General features: G+C 35.2%; 1 protein-coding gene across 4 annotated transcripts in view; it reads left to right on the forward strand.

Moving 5' to 3' along the window:
* Positions 1–25,844, forward strand: part of PIGN (phosphatidylinositol glycan anchor biosynthesis class N) — a 110,578-nt gene that overhangs the window by 42,228 nt on the left and 42,506 nt on the right. For all 4 annotated transcript variants that reach the window (XM_059039368.2, XM_059039370.2, XM_059039372.2 and 1 more), the window contains 8 exons: positions 6,566–6,644; positions 7,595–7,777; positions 12,937–13,076; positions 15,305–15,404; positions 15,509–15,601; positions 16,709–16,800; positions 19,424–19,532; positions 21,599–21,707. In XM_059039368.2, coding sequence (XP_058895351.1) covers positions 6,566–6,644; positions 7,595–7,777; positions 12,937–13,076; positions 15,305–15,404; positions 15,509–15,601; positions 16,709–16,800; positions 19,424–19,532; positions 21,599–21,707 — 905 coding nt within the window. The remainder of the gene's footprint in view (positions 1–6,565; positions 6,645–7,594; positions 7,778–12,936; positions 13,077–15,304; positions 15,405–15,508; positions 15,602–16,708; positions 16,801–19,423; positions 19,533–21,598; positions 21,708–25,844) is intronic.

Raw genomic sequence — 25,844 nt, forward strand, 5'->3', positions numbered from 1 at the left:
TTGATTAGCGTATATTAAAGAATCCTTGCATTCCTGGATAAACCCCACTTGATCATGGTGTATGATCCTTTTAATGTGTTGTTGGATTCTGTTTGCTAGTATTTTGTTGAGGATTTTTGCATCTGTGTTCATCAGTGATATTGGCCTGTAGTTTTCTTTCTTTGTGACATCTTTGTCTGGTTTTGGTATCAGGGTGCTGGTGGGCTCGTAGAATGAGTTTGGGAGTGTTCCCCCATCTTCTATATTTTGAAAGAGTTTGAGAAGGATAGGTGTTAGCTCTTCTCTAAATGTTTGATAGAATTCGCCTGTGAAGCCATCGGGTCCTGGGCTTTTGTTTGTTGGAAGATTTTAAATCACAGTTCAAATTTCAGTGCCTCTGATTGGTCTGTTCATATTTTCTATTTCTTCCTGGTTCAGTCTCAGCAGGTTATGCATTTCTAAGAATTTGTCCATTTCTTCCAGGTTGTCCATTTTATTGGCAGATAGTTGCTTGTAGTAATCTCTCATGATCCTTTGTATTTCTGCAGTGTCAGTTGTTACTTCTCCTTTTTCATTTCTAAATCTATTGATTTGAGTCTTCTCCCATTTTTGCTTGATGAGTCTGGCTAATGCTTTATCTTCTCAAAGAACCAGCTTTTAGTTTTATTGATCTGTTCTATAGTTTCCTTCATTTCTTTTTCATTTATTTCTGATCTGATCTTTATGATTTCTTTCCTTCTGCTAACTTTGGGGTTTTTTTGTTCTTTCTCTAATTGCTTTAGGTGTAAGGTTAGGTTGTTTATTTCAGATGTTTCTTGTTTCTTAAGGTAGGATTGTATTGCTATAAACTTCCCTCTTAGAACTGCTTTTGCTTCATCCCATCGGTTTTGGGTCATCGTGTTTTCATTGTCATTTGTTTCTAGGTATTTTTTGATTTGCTCTTTGATTTCTTCAGTGATCTCTTGGTTATTAAGTAATGTATTGTTTAGTCTCTATGTGTTTGTATTTTTTACAGATTTTTTCCTGTATTTGATATCTAGTCTCATAGCATTGTGGTTGGAAAAGATACTTGATACAATTTCAATTTTCTTAAATTTACCACGGCTGGATTTGTCACCCAAGATATGATCTATCCTGGAGAATGTTCCATGAGCACTTGAGAAGAAAGAGTATTCTGTTGTTCGGTGATGGAATGTCCTATAAATATCAGTTAAGTCCATCTTGTTTAATGTTTCATTTGAAGCCTGTGTTTCCTTATTTATTTTCTTTTTGGGTGATCTGTCCATTGGTGAAAGTGGGGTGTTAAAGTCTCTTACTATGATTGTGTTACTGTCAATTTCCCCTTTTATGGCTGTTAGTATTTGCCTTGTGTATTGAGCTGCTCCTGTGTCGGGTGCATACATATTTACAATTGTTATATCTTCTTCTTGGTTTGATCCCTTGATCGTTATGTAGTGTCCTTCTTTGTCTCTGATAATAGTCTTTGTTTTAAAGTCTATTTTGTCTGTTATGAGAATTGCTACTCTAGCTCTCTCTTGATTTCCATTTGCATGCAATATCTTTTTCCATCCCCTTATTTTCAGTCTGTATGTGTCTCTAGGTCTGAAGTGGGTCTGTTGTAGACAGCATATATATGGGTCTTATTTTTGTATCCATTCAGCCAGTCTCTGTCTTTTCATTGGAGCATTTAATCCACTTACATTTAAGGTAATTATCGATATGTATGTTCCTATTACCATTTTCTTAATTGTTTGGGGTTTGTTATTGTAGGTATTTTCCTTCTCTTGTGTTTCCTGCCTAGAGAGGTTCCTTTAGCATTTGTTGTAAATTGCTGGTTTGGTGGTACTGAATTCTCTTAGCTTTTGCTTGTCTGTAAAGCTTTTAATTTCTCTGTCAAATCTGAATGAGATACTTGCTGGGTAGAGTAATCTTGGTTGTAGGTTTTTCCCCTTCATCACTTTAAATATATCCTGCCACTCCCTTCTGGCTTGCAGAGTGTCTGCGGAAAGATCAGCTGTTAACCTTATGGGGATTCCCTTGTATGTTATTTGTTTTTTTTCCCTTGTTGCTTTTAATATTTTTTCTTTGTATTTAATTTTTGATAGTTTGATTGATAGGTGTCCTGGCATGTTTCTCCTTGATTTTATCCTGTATGGGACTCTCTGTGCTTCCTGGACTTGATTAACTATTTCCTTTCCCATATTAGGGAAGTTTTCCTCTATAATCTCTTCAAATATTTTCTCAGTCCCTTTCTTTTACTTTTCTTCTTCTGGGACCCCTATAATTTGAATGTTGGTGCGTTTAATGTTGTCGCAGAGGTCTCTGACACTGTCCTCAGTTCTTTTCATTCTTTCTCTTTATTCTGCTTTGCAGTATTTATTTCCACTATTTTATCTTCCAGGTCACTTATCCGTTTTTCTGCTTCAGTTATTTTGCTATTGAACCCTTCTATAGAATTTTCAGTTTCATTTATTGTGTTGTTCATCACTGTTTGTTTGCTGTTTGGTTCTTCTAGGTCCTTGTTAAACGTTTCTTGTATTTTCTCCATTCTATTTCCAAGATTTTGGATCATCTTTACTATCATTATTCTGAATTCTCTTTCAGGTAGACTGCCTACTTCCTCTTCATTTGTTAGGTCTGGTGGGTTTTTACCTTGCTCCTTCATCTGCTGTGTGTTTCTCTGTCTTCTCATTTTGCTTAACTTACTGTGTTTGCGATCTCCTTTTTGCAGACTGCAGGTTCATAGTTCTTGTTGTTTTTGGTATCTGTCCCCAGTGGCTAAGGTTGCTTCAGTGGGTTGTGTAGTCTTCCTGGTGGAGGGGAGTAGTGCCTGTGTTCTGGTGGATGAGGCTGGATCTTGTCTTTCTGGTGGGCAGGTCCACGTCTGGTGGTGTGTTTTGGGGTTTCTGTGGCCTTATGATGATTTTAGGCAACCTCTCTGCTAATGGATGGGGTTGTGTTCCTGTCTTGCTAGTTGTTTAGCTTAGGGTGTCCAGCACTGTAGTTTGCTGGTCCTTGAGTGGAGCTGGTTCTTGGCGTTGAGATAGAGATCTCTGGGAGATTTTCGCCATTTGATATTACGTGGAGCTGGGAGGTCTCTTGTGGACCAATGTCCTCAACTTGGCTCTCCCACCTCAGAGGCACAGCCCTGACGAAAGAAAGAAAGAAAGAAAGGGAGGGAGGGAGGAAGGAAGAAAGGAGATTAAATAAAATAAAGTAGTTATTAAAATTAAAAATTAAAAAATCATTGAAAAAAAAGTTTTTTTAAAGTAATAGTTTAAAAAAAGAGTAGAGCTACCAAACCAAAAACACAAATCCACCAATGATAAGAAGTGCTAAAAACTATACTAAAAAAAATAAAAAATAAACGGACAGACAGAACCCTGGGACAAATGGTAAAAGCAAAAGTATACAGACAAAATCACACACAGAAGCACACACATACAGACTCACAAAAAGAGAAAAAGGGGAAAAAACATATATATCGTTGCTCCCAAAGTCCACCTCCTCAATTTGGGATGATTCGTTGTCTATTCAGGTATTCCACAGATGCGGGTACATCAAGTTGTGGAGATTTAATCCACTGTTCCTGAGGCTGCTGGGAGAGATTTACCTTTCTCTTTGTTCACACAGCTCCCAGGGTTCAGCTTTGGAATTGGCTCCGCCTCTGCATGTAGGTCGCCTGAGGGCGTCTGTTCTTTGCTCAGATAGGATAGGGTTAAAGGAGCAGCTGATTCGGGGGCTCTGGCTCACTCAGGCCAGGGGGAGGGAGGGGTACGGAGTGCGGGGCGAGCCTGCGGCGGCAGAGAACAGTATGACGTTGCACCAGCCTGAGGCGCCGTGTGTTCTCCCAGGGAAGTTTTCCCTGGATCACGGGACCCTGGCAGTGGCGTGCTGCACAGGCTCCTGGGAGGGGAGGTGTGGACAGTGACCTGGGCTCGCACACAGGCTTCTTGGTGGCTGCAGCAGCGGCCTTAGCATCTCATGCCCGTCTCTGGGGTCCGCGCTGATAGCCGCAACTCGCGCGCATCTCTGGAGCTCCTTTAAGCGGTGTTCTTAATCCCCTCTCCTCGCACACCAGGAAACAAAGAGGCAAGAAAAAGTTTCTTGCCTCTTTGGCAGCTCCAGACTTTTTCCAGGACCACCCCCCCGCCCCTCGCCAGCTAGCTGTGGCGCACTAGCCCCCTTGAGGCTGTGATCACACCGACAACCCCAGTCCTCTCGCTGGGATACGACCGAAGCCCGAGCCTCAGCTCCGAGCCCCCGCCGTCCTGGCGGGTGAGCAGGCAAGCCTCTCGGGCTGGTGAGTGCTGGTCGGCACCGATCCTTTGTGCAGGAATCTCCTCTTTGCCCTCCGCACCCTTGTTGCTGTGCTCTCCTCCGTGGCTCCGAAGCTCCCTGCCCCGCCACCCACAGTCTCCGCCTGCAAAGGGCCTTCCTAGTGTATGGAAACCTTTCCTCCTTCACAGCTCCCTCCCACTGGTGCAGGTCCCGTCCCTATTCTTTTGTCTCTGTTTTTTCTTTTTTCTTTTGCCCTACCCAGGTAAGTGGGGAGCTTCTTACCTTTTGGGAGGTCTGAGGTCTTCTGCCAGCGTTTAGTAGGTGTTCTGTAGGAGTTGTTCCACATGTAGATGTATTTCTGATGTATTTGTGGGGAGGAAGGTGATCTCCGTGTCTTACTCTTCTGCCATCTTGAAGCTCCTCATAGCATTTTAATCAACTAAGATTTATTGGTTCATTTTATGTGCTTTGCACTTTGCTGAGTATTATTAATATTAATGTAAATAATTAGTGGCCCTCATGAAGGTTAAAATTTAATTGAAGAGAAATAAATTGATGATGAGACCACACTGAAGTGCTAATGGTGTGGGGTGAGATTTGGAGTAGACCATAACGGATGATGAAGATTTGATTTTGGAAAGCAGAGACGGGAGGATCTTTATGAACAATAACTCAGGCGTGAATGCAAGATAGGTGAAGAATGAAGAGCTTAACCATTTTATAACTGAGAGTATATATTTGGAATAATGGGAAATTAAATAGAATAGAAGGAGATGGTCATCAGTAGTCCAGGAAGTTTAGAATTGATGAAGTAGACAATAATATACCCATATCAATTTCAATTATATTAGAAGATGTAATCAATATTTTAGGAAGTGGTGTGGATTAGAGCAAGGAGAAGGAAGATCAACTTAGAAGAGTTTTATAGAACTTTGGAAAATTTATCTTAGATGTAGCCTTCAAAGAATGCCTGTGCCTTTTGTCCCAGTAATTCCATTTCTAAGACTTCTAGGAAGATATTCCAAAATGTGTGGTGTCTGAAGGACAGAGAACTGGAACATGGCAACAGTTTGAAGTAACTTGTTTTTTTTTCATGTATTCTTGCTTCCTGGTACCTTTTTCTTCCATATCCCATTGAGTCCAGGGGTGGGGCATTTTCCTACAATCTGACAAAGTGATTGGGTTCCCATGAGTTGAAAGATCTGGGATCCCTTGGAGTAGGCACAGATTCTTAATCAAGGCTCTATAGAACTGTAGAGAGTTCATAGTTGAGCTCTGGGGTTCTTGAATTTTCTGAAGTTATATGTAAGATTTTGGATTATTTATTTTTCTAGAGTGAGTTTCAGATTCTGTAAGATGTCTGTGACCCACCCAAACTAATAACATTGCTTAAAAGATGAACTTTCTACAACGTCTCCATCTTATCTCTTTAGAAGCTGCTGAAACCAAGTAGAAGGCAAGTGATTACTGAGCCATATGAAATTGTCAAAATTTAATTTAGTAGTTTTTGACATATAAAAACATTAATTTCAAATGATCCAACCTAATATATCCTTAAATAACTTTTTTACACTTTAAAAATGTGAAGGTATTCACTTTAAGAATGTAGATGCTAGTTAAGCAGTATATATTCAATTTTGTGTTTAAATATACTTATTTTAAAATTACTTATGCAGTATTATGAGTATTTCTCCTTTGTATTTAAGGTTTTTACTGTGGTAAAACAAGGACAGGGAAATGGTGGAAAGAGAAATGAAAGATAGGAAAATCAAAAAAGTATATGGTATAATACAAAAATAGCAAATAGATTCAAATTATTTACTAACTTTAATTCTTGGTTAAGCCCTGCTCGAATCTCTTTGATAATGAAAATTGTCAGGCCCTGTCTGGCTCAAGGGTACAAAGCACCATAATGAATCTGCCCTGTCTGTTGTGTCTACCATGAGCATGAGAGAGCTGAGTGTTGTAAATCAGACTACTCGTTTGTTGTTCCATTAATTACATTGATTTAATCAGAATTTCTGTGTTAGCCAGAGCATTACATTTCTTCCAGTGATGTATTGTATGACTGTCATAAGTGGAGTTTGGCAGTTGAAACTTTGAGTCAAGAAAACCAAATTTAATTATAAATTATTTCTTGGAAGAGTTCAAATAACCAGCAGTGATACAATTTGGCTCAGTTTGTTTCTTTCTTTCTTTTCTCAATTTTCACCATCGTTTTATTTTCAATTAAGCAAAGTACCAAGAAAAAATGTAATTGAAATGAAGAAACATTTTAAACCTAAAGCATTTTTTTCTTTTGTAGCTCGCTTTCTGATTCTAAACAGTTCAACATTTTAAGAAAAGCAAGATCTTATATAAAACAGAAAAAGTATGATGAAGCAGTAAGTATGCAGGCCTTGTATATAATAAATAGCTGATCATTCAGGTATGGGGAGGGGCAGGTATGGTGATGGAGAGCAAAGTGGGCAGGCCAGGGAGCTTTCCTGAACCTTTAAGGAAGGGTTGAATTTCCTAAGTAGCTGCTTTAGCCACATGGACATACTTCTCTTATTTCAGGTAATGTTATAGGTAAATTTTTTTAGGTTAACATTGGAAATGAACAGTTATTGTTCTCTATAATGAGAAAGTATATTCCAAGCTTCTGTCATCCAACTTATTTTTGTATAATATTTTAGAACATGACCTATCTGTACATTTAGAATTAGCTTCATACTATTAGAAATCTAATGGTTCATACTGAAGCTCTGACTTTTCCCAACTCCTACCCTACTATGTTTTTCATTAATTTTCTCTGTTTTAAATGGTCATATAATTTTAAAGTAAGAAAGAATTCTATTTTTGGTTTCTAAAATTGCCTAAGTAGTATGATGGCATTTCTAATGCTTATTTTTGTTACGGTTTTACAGTGGCAAGCTATTCTTCTCCACTAAAATATTAAGCCATTTTAATAATGTTTTATAACTGATTTGGGTAATCTGTTATGAGAAAGTCAAAAAATGTAAATGTGGGCATCTCCTATCAGGGACCTATATTAGAGAACCATTTCTTTCATGTGTCATTTGAAGATAATTTCCACAAAATGAATCATTCAGAATCATTTAAAATCATTGCACATCTCATAGATAGTTTGCATTTTAAATGTCCTTTCTTATCAAGATTTAGAAATTTATTTTATTCAGGAATTTTTCTTATACTTTGCAAGAAGATCCTTGAACAATCAAAATCTGTTTTTGATCCATCATCTATAGTTACTTTAATAATTTTTCTTCCTTTGAAACTTAGATTTTCTTTGTCTTTGCATGTGGCGAGTTATATTTTTCTTTCTCCATAGGTCTCCGTTTGCAAGGAGCTGATTAATCTTGCATTGAAAGGATTGTCCTATTATCACACTTACGACAGATTCTTTTTGGCTTTCAATGTCGTTCTTGGTTTTGTGGGATGGACATCTTATGCTTCTTTGCTGATCATCAAGTCTCACTGCAAACTTACTAGAGGTGTTAGTAAAGAAGTCAAGGTATGTTCAGAAAGTATAATGAAGATTCAGATGATGGTCTAAAATCATAAGACTAAGGAAAGAAATTATATCAAATTAACTGCAGTTGAGTTCGTATAATGTACATGCTGTACTAAGCTAACTCTTTCATTTGCTTTGTTGTACTGGGTCTTTTTTTCTTATTAATCTCTGTTTCTTTAGTTGGGAAAAGGGTGTATCAGTAACAATGGTCCTGTAACTTAAGAGGCTATAAAGATAGCTGTGTAATTTACATTTGCCTATGGCATTAACTGTGTTGTTTTTCTGTTTATTTTTATGATTATTTAGCATGTTATAAGTATTCCGTATTTTTCTACAGTACAGGTGATCAGAAAATAGTTTTAAAGCAATATATTTAACTTTATCTAATAGTAAGTTTAGGAGCTGGAAAGAAATAAAATCACTTATTCAAAATGTTCCTTTTAAAATAATATACATTTTTCTGGAACTATCCTTACCTTTTATATCTTTCTAAAATTCTTAAATACAGATTTCCAGAACTTTCTATATATCCTCATTTTAAGAATTAGTCCTTAGTTTACTGTACTTTCAATGCCAAAAAAACCCCGCTCTTTAATAATACTTTATACAACTGAGAAAATATAACAGTACTTATATGGTTTTACTATATTAAAACACTTTACTCTCTTAAAATATATTACTGTCATTTACCAGGGATAATATGCCTCTTCCATCTCCTTTACTTCATTCTCTAATGATTATTACCATGTCCAAATCCTCTAAAAAGTAATATACCTGAATGGTGTATTATTAATAATAATAATCTGCAGACATTTCCAGTGGTAACTTTTTTCAATTTTATATTTTATTTTTCTGTAATGGAAGGAAGAGCAGTAGTATTTATTCCATTTTTTATAATGCTGTAATGCATCTTAACTAATCTACCCCAAGTAATTTTCATTACTTGAATGTATGTGAAATTGGCTACAGTAGAAATCATTTCTCATGTGGTAGGAAAAGAGACAAAAACAAACGTGTTTTAGTGGAGGATACAACTAGGCATTCAGCTGGGTATTTGAAATTTATTTTGCCACTTTAAACTTAACAGTGCTGGAAGTAGGCATTATAATTTTTCTGTATAAAAGAGGAGACTGAAGCTATTTAAGTAATTTTCAAAAGGCCATTCAGCTAGGATGTGGAGGAACTGAGATTTGAGTCCAGAGTAGTCTAATGCCAAATGCTGCCTTTTGGTATTTGTCTTGACGTTTTGGGTTATTGAGAAGGGATATGATGTCTTTAGATTGTTGTGTCAGTAGATTTCACAGCTGATAGTTCTTTATTCGTTAATCTGATAATGCAGAGAATATTTGTGTATACAGCACAATGCGAGATGCTTCATAGGATACACCAAAAAATACAAAATTCAGATACAAAATTACAAGCTTCTCAAGGAGCTTGTAATTAAATAAAGTAGGTAAGAGATGTATACACATAGCCACCTTATCAGGTATAGGTCATATACTACACTATATTACATAAGACAACAAATGTTTGACAACTTTAATATAAAATGTTAAGTGAATGTGATACAATGACTATCATATTTTAAATAAAGAATATCTCACTTTAGCTAGGGTGATGATAACAGGAAAGAATAAGTCTTGGTGGAAATTTAACAGTCAGAATATAAGGAGAGGATAAGAATTAAAGTAAATTGAATAATATAAATAGAGGCAGAGTTGGGAAGATGTATTTTTATGCTGGGATAATAAGTAATATTTATTAAACTACACTATTCCAGGACTGTCCTGGGTGTTATACATGTGTTATTCAGTTAAGCTTAATACTACCCTAAATTTAATGGTTATGATTCTCATAATATGGATGGGGGAATTTAGTCTCAGAGAGTTAAATGTTTTCCTCAAGGACACACTGGTGTCCTTGAACTCTAATTCTTAAATTCATGCTCTTTCTATACCATGCTGCCTTCAAAATAAATAGTTCAGTTTGGGGGAAATTTGGGAGGTTTGTTCAAGGGCCTAATAAGAGATAATACTGATAATATAGATTAGGTGGAAGTAATCAAAGGCCTCAAATGCTAGACTATAGAGTTTAGACTTTATTTAGTGAAGAGCTGGTCTATCACTTAGAGTTAAACCAGAGAAATAGATGAGTAGGATCTCTGTATTAAGAAATTTAGTGTAAGGAATTGGCTCATGTGACTGTGGGGCTGGTTAGGCATGTCCTAAGTTCAGAGATCAGGCCATCAGGAAGGGCAGACTGGAACTTGCAGGCAGCAGCGGAAGCTTCACTCCACAGGCACAGTTTCTTCTTCAGAAAACCCTCTGTTCTGCTCTTAGAGCCTTTTGTGAATCAGGCTTACCATGATTGTTCAGGATAATCTCCCTTAAAGTCAACTGATTATGGACTTTAATCACATCTACAAGATATTTTCACAGCCAACACCTAGATTAATGTGTGATTGAATAACTAACTAAGGTCTGTAGCCTAGCCAAGTTGACACATAAAACTGACCATTACAGTTGAGGTTATTAAAAGTATTTTGAACCCTTTGGTTCTGTTTGCAAAAACATTCTGATTCTTCTTCAGCGAGAGTTTATAATCTAGTGAAGTGACAGCATCTGGAGGAAGAATAAGTTGCCAGAAGTCTACAGCATTAACCAAAGGGAGGCTTGGAGAGCAATTAGGGAGTGAGATGATTGCAGCTGTGCACACATTAGAACATGATGCTTGCAGTTGGGGTGTAGCAAGCCTTCACCGAGGTAGTTGTTGCCAAAGTCAAATCTTAAAGGGTGAGTCGGATAGCCCAATAGAAAAAAGGAAAAAGGTGCAGGGAGAGCAGCATGTGCCAGATGAGGAGTGAGGTAGCATGGCTTCTTGGAAGGGCTGCAAGTCACTGATACGGCTAGACTATAGAGGGCCTGGGGGGTGTGAGAGATGAGCTCGCAGCAAATTCTACCCTTCACTGCCAGATGAGGAAACAGAGCTTGAGACAAGCTAAATGGTTTAGTCAAATTAACAGCAAATAGAACAGCAGTGCTGGAATTAAATTTAGGTCTGACTCCAAAGTTTCTGTCACTTCTCCATGACAATGTCCCCCAGATTTTACAGGTTTATCACTCTTACAGACAACTCTACGGTGAACATTCTCTTTAAAGGTAATTTGCCATAGCTCCTCCTAATTGAACCCTGCATTTAACTTCTATCTGCTCTTCTCCTGTGCTTTTGCTAGTTCATATGTCTTTTGCTTTAGAACTGCATATCCTTATTTTGCCACATGCTTCCCTTATTCTCTCACTATTTAGGGAAATCACAAAATGTTTATCCCTTAAACCAAGTCCCAGGATTCCGTCTCCACCTGTATGGTTTAAACTCCTCATAGGCCAGCACCTAGTACAGAGCATGGCGTAGACTGTGCGACTTAACCATTGTTAGTTGGATGGAGGAGTCATGACAATGCACACAGCGTGGTTCATTATCATCAGGTGTTTTTTGGAGGGTCTGGGGAGGCAGGGAGTTAATGATTATGAGGTAGAAAATGTTCCCCATTCCTGTTATTTAAAATCCTTTCTATTTTTACTTTAGCTGAACTGAATTCTTTTTGATTTGGTTTCCTACAAGTAGATGTTTATTTGTAATGTCGATTACTTTATGGGTCAAAGGATTGGATAATTATATGATATTGTACTGACTCCAGAAAATCCCTCGAGTGTCTTTTTTAGGTACTCTTTAAGCTTATTTTCTTATTATTTTACTATCCTCAGAGTGATGTGAAACCAGTCCCAATTCCTAAAGTGAATACCTGCCTCAGGCACCTTGAGCTTTGGAGACTCTACCTGTCCGTATCTGTTGGAGAGTTGCTCCTTCTTCTTCCATTCCCTTGCTATGGGACCTCCATTTCCAGTGCTAGTCACTGAGAGGTTTCTGTAGTGACTTTTGGGACTAATGCAGAGAGGTAGAGGAGGAGAGAAGAAAAATAAAGGTGATAATGGTAGTCATTATTTATTAAGCAGTAGTAATATTCTGAGCATTTTGTTAAGCTCTTTTCATAATCTCATTTAAGCATTGCTAGCCTTGATAAATAGATGTGGAATTATTCTTGCATTTTATAGATGGGGTAAAATTAAGTCTCAGAATCTGTTTTGTACTTTGCTCATCGTCATACAGTGAGCAAGTGACAGAGCCAGGATTTGAATTCTGATCTGTGTAGCGCCCAACTCTTAATCACAATGCTATGCCTCACCTTCCTTTTTACAACTCTGCCCTAGTTTATTCTTGCTTCTTTACTTCCTTTCTGGTGACATTTTAGTCCAGAGGGAGGAATTATAAAGGGGAAAAAAACTCTTGCTTTTCCTCCTCAACCTCCCCTACTCCAGAAGGTAATTCTTAATTCTCACCTTATTTAGTTTGGGTAGCAAAACAAGGGGGAAACAGAGAGAGAGAAAACAAGGCACGGAGGCAAGAGAGTACCATGTGACCCCTCCAGTCCTGTTTTTTTCTCCTGTGTGCTCTTAGCATCACAGCTTTCCATAAGTGTGTTCTTGTTCTAATCATTGGCATTTCTGTCCCTGACCCTTGCATCGTTACTCCTGGCCCAGAGCACCCACAGCCTGTGGAGGCCGTCACTGGTGATTTACATGGAGGAGCTCCTTTCTTGTTTGGCAGGTGTTTGGGAGAGAAGATATGACTGAATGAACCTACTGTGGTTGGGTGATGGAGAGAGAAGCGTGGGCAGCATGTCAAGTTGAAGTTTGAGTAGATAGAATCATTGTTCCAAATAAAGATTAGGTCCCACAGTTTATTGTAGATTAAATGGGCTTTTGTGGGCTTGTCAGTGAACTCAATCAACATTTATAAAATTGCTACTAAGGAGAAATATGTTCAGAGTCCCGAAGAAGTTACTTGCAAACAAACTTTAGGAGCATAGTCATTTTAAATTGAGAATTACCTAATTGCAACAATTCCAGGCTATCCAGCTTTTCCTTCTATAATGTGCTTCTCCAATGACAGATTTTTTTTAAATGCAGTTCTTAGATTAATCATCTAGTTGTAGAATCACTGAAAGAAAGTAATGTATTTTCTTCACTTTATAAAATCTCTTGAAAACCTATCAAGTAGCATGGGTTTGGAGTGTTTTCAATGTTTTGTTTAACTTTCAGAAACCAAGCCGTCTCCTGTCATGTAGTTTTGTAGCCGTTGGCGTTTTACTAGCACTTTTCCTGCTGATTCAAGCCTGTCCCTGGACTTACTACATATATTGCTTGTTGCCACTGCCAGTATGGTATGCGGTTCTGAGAGAGTAAGTAACACATCTTGTGGTCTTGTTTTTCACTTCACTGACAGTTAAATCTGTATTTAAATGCATTAGATTTCTGTAGCATAAGTCATGAAAGATAATTATAATACCCTCAAATCTCCAAGCCCTTTCATTTCATTCATAACAGCATAAACGTTGCATATAAACAGGCTTTTTTTTTTTCTTGGCTGCACCTTGAGGCCTGCAGAATCTTAGTTCTCCAACCCAGGATTGAACCCGGGCCCTCGGCAGTGAAAGCGCAGAGTCCTAACCACTGGACCTCCAGGGAATTCCTTAAACATCCTTTTTATTTTACTTTTCTCTTTTGACTTCATCTTGATTGCCCTGAGGTAGCACTGACCTCATTCCCTTCTTTGTGTTATCTTTTATAAGAAAAATCTGGAGTAAAAATTAAATAATTAATATGGATTGTACTATGTCAGGAGTGACTTACGTTTTGAATTTGTCTCATCATCCCAGTTTCCAGTGTATCTTCATGTTTCACAAAGCAATTTGCATGCTTTTGTTCCATACATTTTTTCCCCTCCTTTCCCAGCTATCATGTAAACCTAGATGAATGAAAGTTCACAATTAAATCCAATCTAGTAATGTATACCTACAGGGGTTAGGGGAGATTATTCTTGTTTGCTGTGGTTCTACCTTTAAGTGCTTGCTCACAAGTTGGACTTGAAATGGATTCTTATCATTGTAGGAAACATCAGAGGTAGAGCTCTCATGTAAGTTATAAGCACTTTAAAAGAAAATCACTAAAATGTTGGGCTGGTTCATCTTCACAGGCAGCAAGGGTCATGTTACAGATAGTGTTGATTTCTATATTTGCACCAGTAATCTAGAATTTAAACTTAGTCTTGGGCATCCTTTGAGCAAACCAGATACCAAAAGCAGACCAGGGAATGACAGCCCAGAATAAGGGTGTTGTCAGGGTTGGCGAGCATGTTGCAATGACACAATGTGTTTTCTTTTCTAATTTTTGTTACCTCCAGCTTTGACCACCTCTTCTTAATATGAAAAATAAAAATTAATATTAAAATATTTTAAATGTTAACATTTTTAAAAACAAGGCAAAAAGACACTGACAAAAGAACAGACTGTTACCTCTCCATTTGAAAGGAATAGGGTTGCTGGATGTACATATTTAAATTGGATTTTTTCCTAATGTCATTTGCTCTGGCTTAAAAATTTTTAGAATGAAAGGTGTTATCCAAAATTCCCTCCTGAATTATTAAATGTTCTATTTATGAAGAACACATATACATTTAAATTTTAAGGACAGAGTGATTTTGAAAATATGTTGTGTTCTATCTTTATCTTTTTGATAGATTATAAAGAAAATAAAACATAAAAATTCACTTTTCTTCTAGAAATAATCTAAATGATTTTACAAAATTATCACTGTTGAGAACAAAAGAAACATTCTCCTTTTGACTGGTGTTAGCTTTTCTTTCCTAACATGGCACCTTAATCATTTTGATGACATAATGTAACCATTGTTTTCAATCAGAAAAAGGTTATAAACCAAGTGATACTGACTTTTTATAATTGCCTACTTAATAATGCACTACCAATGCTAAAAAAGTTTTTCCAGTGATGAAATGTAAAAAGGATTCAAGTATGTAATACATTTTTAATGGTTATGAGTTCACATTTAATTACAATTAGTGTACAATTAGTGACATCTTAAATGAGTTTGGAAAAGGTTATTTCGCCCAGTGAAAAAGTGCAATTAAGATTTTCTCTACCTAGACTAGGAAGACGGACCTTTATTTTATTAAGACAGTTGAGATTTCAATATAAAATTAACTTTAGTGAATTTTTAAAATGTTCTCTATGTTTATTCATCTGGGTTTATTATATTTTATTTCTGATGTTGTATCTGTAATTGTATGTGCCCATGTTTAAACTAAGATCCAATAAGACTCATTTATTGTCATTAGTGTTTATAAAAAAACCAAGCAAATTAATGTGATCATTATCAACTTAATTCAGAAGTTACATTTTTCCTAGAATACTAGGTATCAAAAAAAGATTTAGGTAAGTAAAGCCATTGAAACAAATCTGTTGGAAATTATCTTAGTTTTTGAAAAATCTATGAATTGAAAATTCCCTGATTTCTATGCACAAAATTTGTATTTTTTACTATATGATAACTAATTTTTAAATATTCAATATAGGTTATAAATAATCTTTTTATAAATAATCTTGTTAAACAGATTTCCAGTTATTCAAGGCTTGGTCACATTACTGTTGACCTTCCCTCCAAGTCATTTTGTTGGATACCTGTTACTCTTTATCCTGGGAGTTGAAGTATTAGTAAGTAATTTACCATGTTACCACATTTTCAGGTCTCTTTCATACACATGTAACTCCTTTGAAATGACCTCATTTTCCCTTTCTTCTTTGGATTGCATTACTAGGTTCTCAGTTTTTTCTACCGCTATATGCTTACAGCTGGACTCATTGCGTTTGCAGGTTGGCCATTTGTCACTCCACTGTGGACTCGAGCAAAGGTATAAGTACTCACTTTGAAATTAGGCAAATTCATAGCAGCTTTGTTTTGATATGCTTTTAACTCAGGGAATTATTCATTTTTTTAAGAAAAGGGTAGAATGTGACTTTATATAAAGATCCTGATCCTTTTGACAGGAGGACTGATGTTGACTTTAAGATTTCAGTGATTCATGCAGACTTTCATATCAGAGTGCACTGGTCTTGTGGTGATTGAAATACTCAAGAAGCAGAGCTGATTTGTCCTTCTCTGAAGCACTTCCTAGATTCCTTTAGGCTCAAATATCTAAATGCCACAGAGGAACTGCCCAGAGCAGTGCGGTGGCATAAGAGGCCACACTCTGGACTCAAGTCAGAGGAGTCACCTCCCTCCTGGTCTGGAGCCACCTCAGTTTTTCTCTGGAGAAGTATTTATTCATGATAGATTATTTTAAAGTATAATTACTCCTGATTTTCTGCCTTTAACTAGGTAGGTAATTACAGTATGCTTCTACAAAGAATACTCTCATGTTTCCACTTTGATACTTTTTGGTGGAGGTAGCAGGAAGATAGAAATACCTTCTTTCTACTCTATGAGAACCTACAAAATTTTCCAATTAATGGGACTATTGACAATTTTTTTGTCTTAATCTAATTACAGAAGTATTTTTACTTATTTCCCTCCTGGGCACAATCATTTGATTATGATTACAGGCCAGCTTTCTTAAAGGTCATCAATATATGGTAGAACATAAATTGAATGAAGTGCTTGCCTTGAAACAGCAGACCTGAGTCTAAATCTTGGCTGCTTCATTTACTAGTAATAGATCTGGTGCTACTTACACTTTGACATCTCTGAGCTCAGTTTCCTCATCTGAAATACTGTGAATAATATAGCCTACCTATTGAGGTTATTGTGAGAATTAAATGAGATAATGCCTATATCATACCTAATATAGTGCCTACTATATAACAGATCCTTCACAAATAGTAACTATATTACTTTTTAAAGTAAACAGATGTAAGGCCTTGAATTTTCCTTTTAGTTTCACAGCCATGTAGTCTGTGAAACAATGAAGACAGTTTTTTGTACCATAAGTGTCTAAAGATAACTTTTTTCTTTATTCTAGAGCACCTCACTGAGTTGGATTTTCTTCTGTTTGCTCCTGGCAGTGTTCCCACTTTTGCCTGTTGTAGGACGAAAGCCAAATATCTTTCTAGTGTATGCACCATATTTTAACTTATTTTCTTTTTAATACAATTGTTTTTCTCAATCAACACTATGAAATATGAACCAAGTCTTGGCCATGAGTTTAAAATCATGTGAACAAACTAGAAGTTAAAATACTAATATCAAACCATTAGTCATAATTTTGGCTCAGACTCTGAGAGGCATTAAAACTCCCTGAAGATGCTTCTGGACCTTCGTAAAAAATGAAATTGTGCCAGTGATAACTTAAAATGCCAAGAATTTTTTAAAGGTCTAGAAGCCTTTGTATGTTTTATATATTGGGAGATCAGTAAAAGGTTTCGCATGAAAAAAATGTTCTGTTGCCAAAATTAAAAGGTCTAAAAGCCATTGATGATTGATGCAATCTCTCTTTTCCTTTGATCATGTCCACATTTTAAATGTCTGAGAAAAATGAAATTCTCTTCTATTCTCGTCTGAATGTAAAGATCTCCATGGGAGGAAACTCTCTGTACCTTGACAGCTTTCTCATGTTTAATCACTTAAACTGTTATAAAATTCTATATACCTTACCTGAATTCTCCATGCTGCTGTTATATTTATTTCTCCTCAATATATCCCAAGCAAATTTTTAAAATAATTGGTTACTTTTTTTTTAACTTTAAAGTTATTATCATGTAATCTAATGGCTGTGTGTGTGTGTGCGTGCGCGTGTGCGTGTGCAGGGGCTTGGCAAATTAAGTGATCATTATTTCATTTAACATTTCCTTTCTTTTTTTCTAATCATGTAATCATCTTTGTTACTTTCTTTTGAACTTTGTGTAACCAACCTTTTAGCATTCTAACCCCATCTTTAATAGATGAGGGTATATCTTTTGAAGGAAAATTAACTCAATATTTTTTTAAAGTATGTTCATTTTAAAGTACCTATAAATTATATACATTTTATCTCATTTCTGTGAGAATAACAATATGGACTAGATCAGAAATTATTCCAGGAAGTCAACTTATTAGCAGAGCTCAAAAAATTATATTGAATTCTAAGACTATTTTATCTAAGCCATACTTTATTAGTTCTAAGTGAAAACATTTTGCAGCTGTCATAAACTGTAAACAGCATGTGCAAAGATGAATTCAAACATTTTATCTTTTGCTTCCCACTACTCTGTGAGCTCTTCTCTTGTCTCTATAAAGCCTCTTTCCCTCCTTTCATTGGCCTCTACCCATCTGTCCTGCTCAAGCACTATTGACATATTTGAACAGGACTTATGCTAAAAGGAAAAGAAATTATATAAATGGCCTTCAAAGAAATTTTTCACTTTACCTATTCCAGTAAACATTAATTCAGGAAGCAAACTTGTTAAACCATGAGAAATCTGATTTGTATTTTTAAAAATTATGTTGTTTCCTCTCTTCATTTAAATTCCTCAGTGCTTCAAGTTTCCCAGTAGCTATATTTGCAACTTCTTCATTTTGCCTCCTGGTTTATGGAGAAATTGCTACTCTCCATTTGGTCTCTCGCCTCATCTCCCTTCTTTAGAAAATTACAAAGATAGATACATGAAATATTTAAGGATAAATTAAAAGAAAGAGGAAAAATGTATATAACATAGCTATAATATTCCTGTTACTCCAGTTTTCTGAGGTAAAAACATATTTGCCAATTAATTGAAATACCAAATTATTTTTTTAAGAAGGTATGGGGGAGAAAAAGCAAAAACAAACAAAGAATCTTAATCATACACGGTTGTTTTTCATAAGTTTTAATTTTTCCCTCATGATTCTTTTTTTTATTTTATTTTTTTTTTCCCTCATGATTCTTAAAGAGAATATTGGAAGAATCAAAACAAAAGCAAAAACAAGCATTTTCCTGGGAGTTCCTGCTTCACGTTCTCTATAACCCTGCCTTTTGCTCTTTCTTATTTCTCTTAAACCAATTCCTTTTCACATAGTTCTATTATATTACTGGGTTCCAGACTCAATCCTCAACATAATTTCAGTTGTCCTATGTTACTTGAATTTTTAGGAGGTGAGAAATGAGCTAAATAGTAATAGTACAGTATTTCCTTGATGTTAGTCTCCTTCGACTTCAGGAACCATACTGTATCTGGTGTTCTTGAAAAAGTGTAATTTGTTGTTTCATTACTGTACCAATGCCTCACCCACATGCTACTTTTGTGGCCCCTCTTCCATCCTTCCCTTAGCCAGAAACAGCTGTGAAAAGCACCAACGTCAATGATAGAGAGGAACAATTTGTGGATTATAAATGTAGATTTTCCTTTTTGTATGATAGTATGTATGGTGTAGATACTGATATATTTGTTTAGCTATCTTTTATATTGTTTTCTGTAAATTTGTCCAAGTCAAGCTGAGAATTATGGTATGTGTAAATGTTAAAAAAAATCAAATTATAGAAATAAGATGAAGATACTTTAAAAATTGTGTGAAAAGTTACAAATAACACCATCCCCACAGGATCTTTATTCTAAGATTTTTATTCTTCTTACACCTGTGTATTCATTTTGTTACTTCATCTTGATTAAGCCAAATGATTGAGAGGTTCTATATTAGAGTAAAATATCTAATATTTTCATGTGATATATATTCTATAAATGTCTTAAGAAAATTTGAAATTGTGAACTGTGTTTTAAAACAGAGTGGGTGCAGGCTTGCTGGTTCTTCTGCTATCCCTGTTTGTTGTAACATCTGTCTTAAAAAGAAAAGATAGTTTGGTAAATGAAGAGCTGGTGTTACATCTATTACAGGTCAGTTACAGATTTTCAACACTATGTTATACAAATGATACACTAATATGTATCTTACAGTTGTATTTAATTATATTGTTCTTAAGATGCCATCCTGTTTTTTTTAAGCTCAATACCAGCTGAGAAGAGTTTTCTGTTTAAGATGTTACATGGAAATATATTCTCTAAAAGGTCTGAAATAGCAAAAAGGTCAACAGGAGGCTCCCAAAAAACTCCTAGATAGCAGAGATTAAGGAGATATAAGAGGTATTGTCCAAAGAGTTGAACTGAAAAAGACTTCCTCTGGTCTGAGATTCTGTGTTGTCCTAGTTTGGGTCATGAAAAAAGTAAGTTCTTTGAAGTGAAAGCAGCCTCTTAGTATGTTTATATGAAGATTAGTCAGTTTAAGACTTCAGATGACATACTAGGAGAAAATAAACTTCACCTTGGTTGGTGGCTTTGGAGTGGTGAAAAGAACTTTGAACTTGACATTTCAAAATTGAGTCAATTCCCAGTTATGCTTTATACTAGATGTGTGATTTTCAGTAATAGAACTTGTCTGTTTGTTTTTAATCTGTAAAGATAATATCCAGTAGGGTTGTAAGAGATTATATGATGTCATATTCTGTAAAATGATAGCTTTTTTGTAGATAAGAGTGGAAACCACTTTATTTTTCCTTTTCAACAATAAACAATAAACCACATCTAGAACACTGATAAAAAAACTTATTTGAGTCTCCTCAAAAAATTTACTCAGAACAAAGCTGATAATAGTATTTCCAAGAACACTCAAAAATTAAAATATACAACACTTAAAAGATGTTAACTTGTTTTTGGAGAACAACAGAGAACATATAAAAAGAGAAGTATTTTTGTCAAAGATCCTATCAAGCTACTGAAGAGTATCTTTTCATTTTAAATGGTATGCTGACTGTTTTTACACTAAACCATAGTAGCTTTGAAAAAATTCACCTGTAATAATGAATACTTTGACAGAAGTGAGTGTTTCTGAATCTTACTGTGTAGGAGCAAAGAATACCATGTTAAAATTCTTATGGACTTTGTGAGAAATACCCCTAAGTATAAAGTAATTCCTTCTTACATTAACCTTATTAATTTGCATTCATTCCTCTATTGTGCACCATGTATATATTTTTATGATTCTAAGATTTGTGTCTTCTCACATTTTAATGTATCTAAAATGAGAATGTGTCTTACATTTGAAAGGATCCTAGAATTGTGTCATAGATTTATTGCCAGCAATTTTTCCTTCTTAATTCATTGAAAATATGAGTAAATTAAATGTATCCCTAGGATTTGGTGATCAGGTTGCTAATCTGATCTTTAAGAGAGTTTACTTTGTTCATAGCCATAATTTAGCTCATTTCTTAAATTGACTATTAATCCACTAATTCAGGGGTCAGCAAACATTTTTCTGACATGCTAGATTGTACATATTTTAGGCTTGTGGGGCATATGTAGTCTGTTGTCACTTTTCAGCTCTACCATTGTAGGGCAAAGGGAGCTGTAGGCAACATGTGAATGAATGAGAGTGACCATGTTCCAATAAAACAATATTTCTAAAAGCAATAGTTTACCAACTCTACACTAGTTTGTATATATTCCCTAAAGAATATTGTACTCCTTGTATTCCCAGTACCAGTGAAAACTCAGGCCACAGATATGTATTGAATGAATAAATAGATATGACTGTTAGTGAGGGCCAGAGGTGGACGACACTCAGCCATATACGCCAAGCTATATACATTTCACTCTCTGCACTTCCGTGATTTAAGAAAACTTCAAGATTAATAACAAATATTTATAAGTAGAAACAGTGTGATAATGTATGCCAAAATACTCCTGAAAGTGTAAAACACCTCATTCATGCTTGTAAAGGAGGGCTTTTGCTTAGTACAAGAATTCTGACTGTTGGTCTTAGCCACAAGAAGGTGAGCTGGTCCAATTTCAGTAACATTTTGGCCAGACTCCAGTTGTTCAAGCACTTTTCTAAGTATTCTTTCTAATATATAAATTAGTCACTCATCACCTTCTCTTTTATTTACATCTTCTGTGTTTGTTTTCAGATGCTAAGCACGGTGCTTTCCATATGTGTTGTGTATGGCACTCATAATAGTCTACTCAAGAAACAAGGACTGCCTCTTATTAATCAGGTTGTTAGCTGGATAATATTAGGTAAGAGGTCAATCAAATCAAATGAGATAACTTTCCATCAAGTTACATCTTAAAATTATCCATTTACATCTGTATCATTGCTATTGAAACATAATTTTGTTGTGGGAAAATAATAATAATGAGCTATTATTTCTATCTCTTGTTGGAAGTTGACAAAGAAAATTAGAACTTTTGTGAGCATTCATGTGTTATTAAGAATTACTTGATAGAATATTTATGACTTGATAATAAGGCTGTATATTTGTTCGCACGTGATAAAAAGTGCTTCCAGAACAGAAGAGGGTTTTGTGAAGAGATTCCTATGCTGAAATTTCATGTCAATTCATAAATTCTCAGTTCTTACACAGGGACTAGGAAGTAGTTAAATTTTATCTGTATTTCCCTTGCTGAAAATAACATTGATTAGTCACCTCCCAACACATTACACATTTTATAAAGCCGATTATACATTTGAAATCGTATTCCTCTATAGTTCTTTTAAGAATGTGCGTGTGGAGCAAACAGATGTCATTTAAGGACTTAGCCTTTTCCTTCCAACTGGAAGACAGGAGCAAACTTTAAGTCCGGGTTTTTCATTAAAAAAAAGAAAAAGTTTGTAATGCCTTTAATGACATGATGTGTAATTTAACATTTATTTATTTATAAATGACTTTGTTCACCATTTTCAAAAAAAGATCTTTGGATGGAACTTATCTTAAAAAGACGATTAAGGGATAGGAGTGTTTGTCCTTGGATTGCTCTTAAAATCGAAGCAGAGGCTTAAAAATACAACAGGAAACAGACATGTATCTCCTAAAGTTTTGATTTGCTCATTTTCTGTACACCTTAGTCATTGTATAAGTGGAAGTTATTCTTGGACAATAAGTGTTCTTGTATATACAACTTTATTTTCACTATGTAAACTTCATTTCATTATGGGCATTATGTAGGCCTTCCCTTTTAAATTATCTTAATTACTAAAGTTACTATTTACATTCATTCTGCATGACAATAGCAGAGACTGCTCTTTCATTTAAAAAAAAGTGTTTAGTTTGTACTATGTTCTGGCACTATTCTGTTCTCTGAGAATAATAAATATGTAACAAGTCCTGCCCTCCTGGAGCTTATATTCTACAGGGCTGGGTGGTGGGGCTAATATTCTAGTGGAGTATCTGTATGTAATTGTCTCTCATATGACATGTTAGTTTTCAAATCCACAGGAAAATAAAAAATTATGAATGGCAAAGATGACATTAAAGGGAAGTCTTTTTATTTTCCTGCATAACTTCAAAAATATGCAGTGTATATAACACATACCAGCATATAAACAATATATCACCTAGGGATAAACCACATGAAGAAGAGAAGCAAAGAAAACAGAATTTGTTTTCATATTATTGTATCTCATTTTTAAACATCTAAAATGTCTAAAAAGGTTAAAAAAACAGAAATTTCCCAGAATTACAGAAAGTCATCCTCTACTTAATGTTCTTGTCCATCTGTGATTATGAGTGTATGTATGTATAAAATTTTTTAAACACCATATTCAATATTTTTATCTATTCTACCATCCTTATGTTAATTTTTCAGTTGACTTAATAATATCCTTTGTGGCATTTTCCCTTTGTTTGTCTTTTATGACATTGACATTTTTGAAGAATATAGCCAATTAACTCTGGGAAAACTTATATTTTACCCATGAATTACATTGAGACATTCTAACCAAGAGCAACTTGTTCAAGTCTACCTTTGTGCCTTTAAAAGCAGTCTTCAGGGCTTCCCTGGTGGCGCAGTGGTTGAGGGTCCGCCTGCCGATGCGGGGGACGCGGGTTCGTGCCCAGGTCTGGGAGGGTCCCGCGTGCCGCGGAGCGGCTGGGCCCGTGAGCCATGGCCGCTGGGCCTGCGCGTCCGGAGCCTGTGCTCCGCAACGGGAGAGGCCGCGGCAGTGAGAGGCCCGCGTCCGCCAAAAAAAAAAAAAAGCAGTCTTCATAGTTTTCTTCATATAGGCTGGGAATATTTCTTGTTAAATATATTCCTAAGTATTTTATCTTTCTTGTTGCTGTTATAAATGAGCTTTTCTCATTCATCATATCTTCTAAATTTTTTTTGAGTATAAGATGCTATTGATTTTTGTATGTTAATTTTATATCCTACTTCTTTACTGAATTTTCCTTTCTTGAGTTAGGTTTATCATTGACTCTCTAGGTAGAATTTTCCAAGTATACCATCATGTAATTTACAAATACAGACATGTATTTCCCCCTTCCTATTCTTATTCCCCTCTTTTCTTTCATTTACTTGCATTGGCTAATACCTACAGAACAATGTTAAATAGTAGAGATAATGAACCTCCTTGATTTTTCCCCTGATCTTAGTGGGAGTGTCTCTGAAGTCCCCCCATTTAAGACAAATGCTGGCTTTAGGACTAAGGTATATATGTTTATCATGTTAAAGAAAGTACATGCTCTCCTGTTTTATTTAGGGTTTTTATTAAGAATGGATGTTGAATTTTGTCAAAGATATTTTCAACATCTATGGAGATAATAATACTTTTTTTCCCCTAAACCTGTTAATATGATGAATAATACTAATAGATTTCCAGTATTGAACCATTCTTGCATTTCTGATATAAACTCCTAAGACACATTTGATTATAATGTATTATTTTCTCAATGTAGCGTTGGAGTTCACTTGCTACTATTTTTCCATCAGTATTCATAAATGATATTGGTCTTTAATTTTCTTTGTTGTTCTAAATTTATCAGGCTTAGGTATCGATGTTATATTTGCTACATAAAAAGAATTGTTTCTCTTTAATTTCTATACTCTGAAACAATTTATGTAGCACTGGGACTATCTGTTCTGTAAAGTCCTGAAAGAATTCCCCCGTGAAACTATCTGAATTTAGTCCTTTTTTGTTGGGTAGTCACCTGATAACTTTGTATTTCTCTATGAAATTGGTCTGTTTAAGCTTTTTATCTCTACTGTGGTTAGTTTGGAAAGCTATATTTGCTTAAGGAATTTTCTGTTTCTTCTAGATTTTCAAATTTATTCATATAGAGGGATGCAAAGTAATCTCTTATGATTTAAAAAAATTCCTTCTGCATCATCAGTCATTTCCCTCATAATTTATTTTGTATATTTGCACTTTCTTACTTTTCTTTGATTAACTTAGCTAGTGGTTTGTCCTTTTTGTTTATTTTCTCAAAGAACATGGATTTTGATTTACTAATTTGATCTACTGTTTTTTCTGTTCAGTACCTCATTAATTTTTGCTTTATCTTTAATTTCTAGTTTTATTATATTGTGTCTGCGAGTATTTTTTGTATTATTTTTACCTTATAGAACCTACTGATATTTTCTTGTGCACTAGTGTATATGGTTAACATTAGCATCCATAGGTTTTAGTATGTTGTGTTTCCATTTTCATTTGTTGAAGTATCTTTTATTTCCCTTTTAATTTCTTTTTTGATCCATTAGTTGTTCAGGAGTATGTTGTTTAATTTCCACATATTTGTAGATTTTTCAGCTTTCTCGTTGTAATTTATAGTTTTATACCATTATAGTCAGTAAAGATACTTGATATGATTTCAGTCTTATTAAATTTGCTAAGACTTGTTTTGTGATCTATTATATAATCTATCCTGGAGAATGTTCCATGCACAGAATGTGTTCTGCTGCTACTGGTTGGAATGTTATATAAATTTTTGTTAGATCCATTTGGTCTATGTACGGTTCAAGTCTAATGTTTCCTTGTTGATTTTTTCTCTGGATGATCTATCCCTTTCTGAAAGTGGAATATTGAAGTCTCCTATTATTATTGTATTCTTGTCTATTTCTCCCTTCAGATCTATTAGTATTTGCTTAATATATTTAGGGGCTCTGATGCTGGGTGCATATATATTTACAGTTGTTATATCTTCCTGATCAGTTGACCCCTTTATCATTATGTAATGACCTTATTTGTCTGTTGTTACCATTTTTTGGCTTAAAGTCTATTTTGTTTGATATAGCTATAGCTACCTGTCACTTTCTTTTGGTTTCTACTTGTATAGAATATCTTTTCCATTCCTTCACTTTGAGCCTATGTGTGTCCTTAAATCTGAAGTGAGTCTCTTATAGGCTGGACATATATTTTAAACAAGACATTTCCTCCTT

The sequence above is a fragment of the Kogia breviceps genome, chromosome 15 (assembly GCF_026419965.1).
Source record: "Kogia breviceps isolate mKogBre1 chromosome 15, mKogBre1 haplotype 1, whole genome shotgun sequence".
Classification (NCBI taxonomy): Eukaryota; Metazoa; Chordata; class Mammalia; order Artiodactyla; family Physeteridae; genus Kogia; species Kogia breviceps.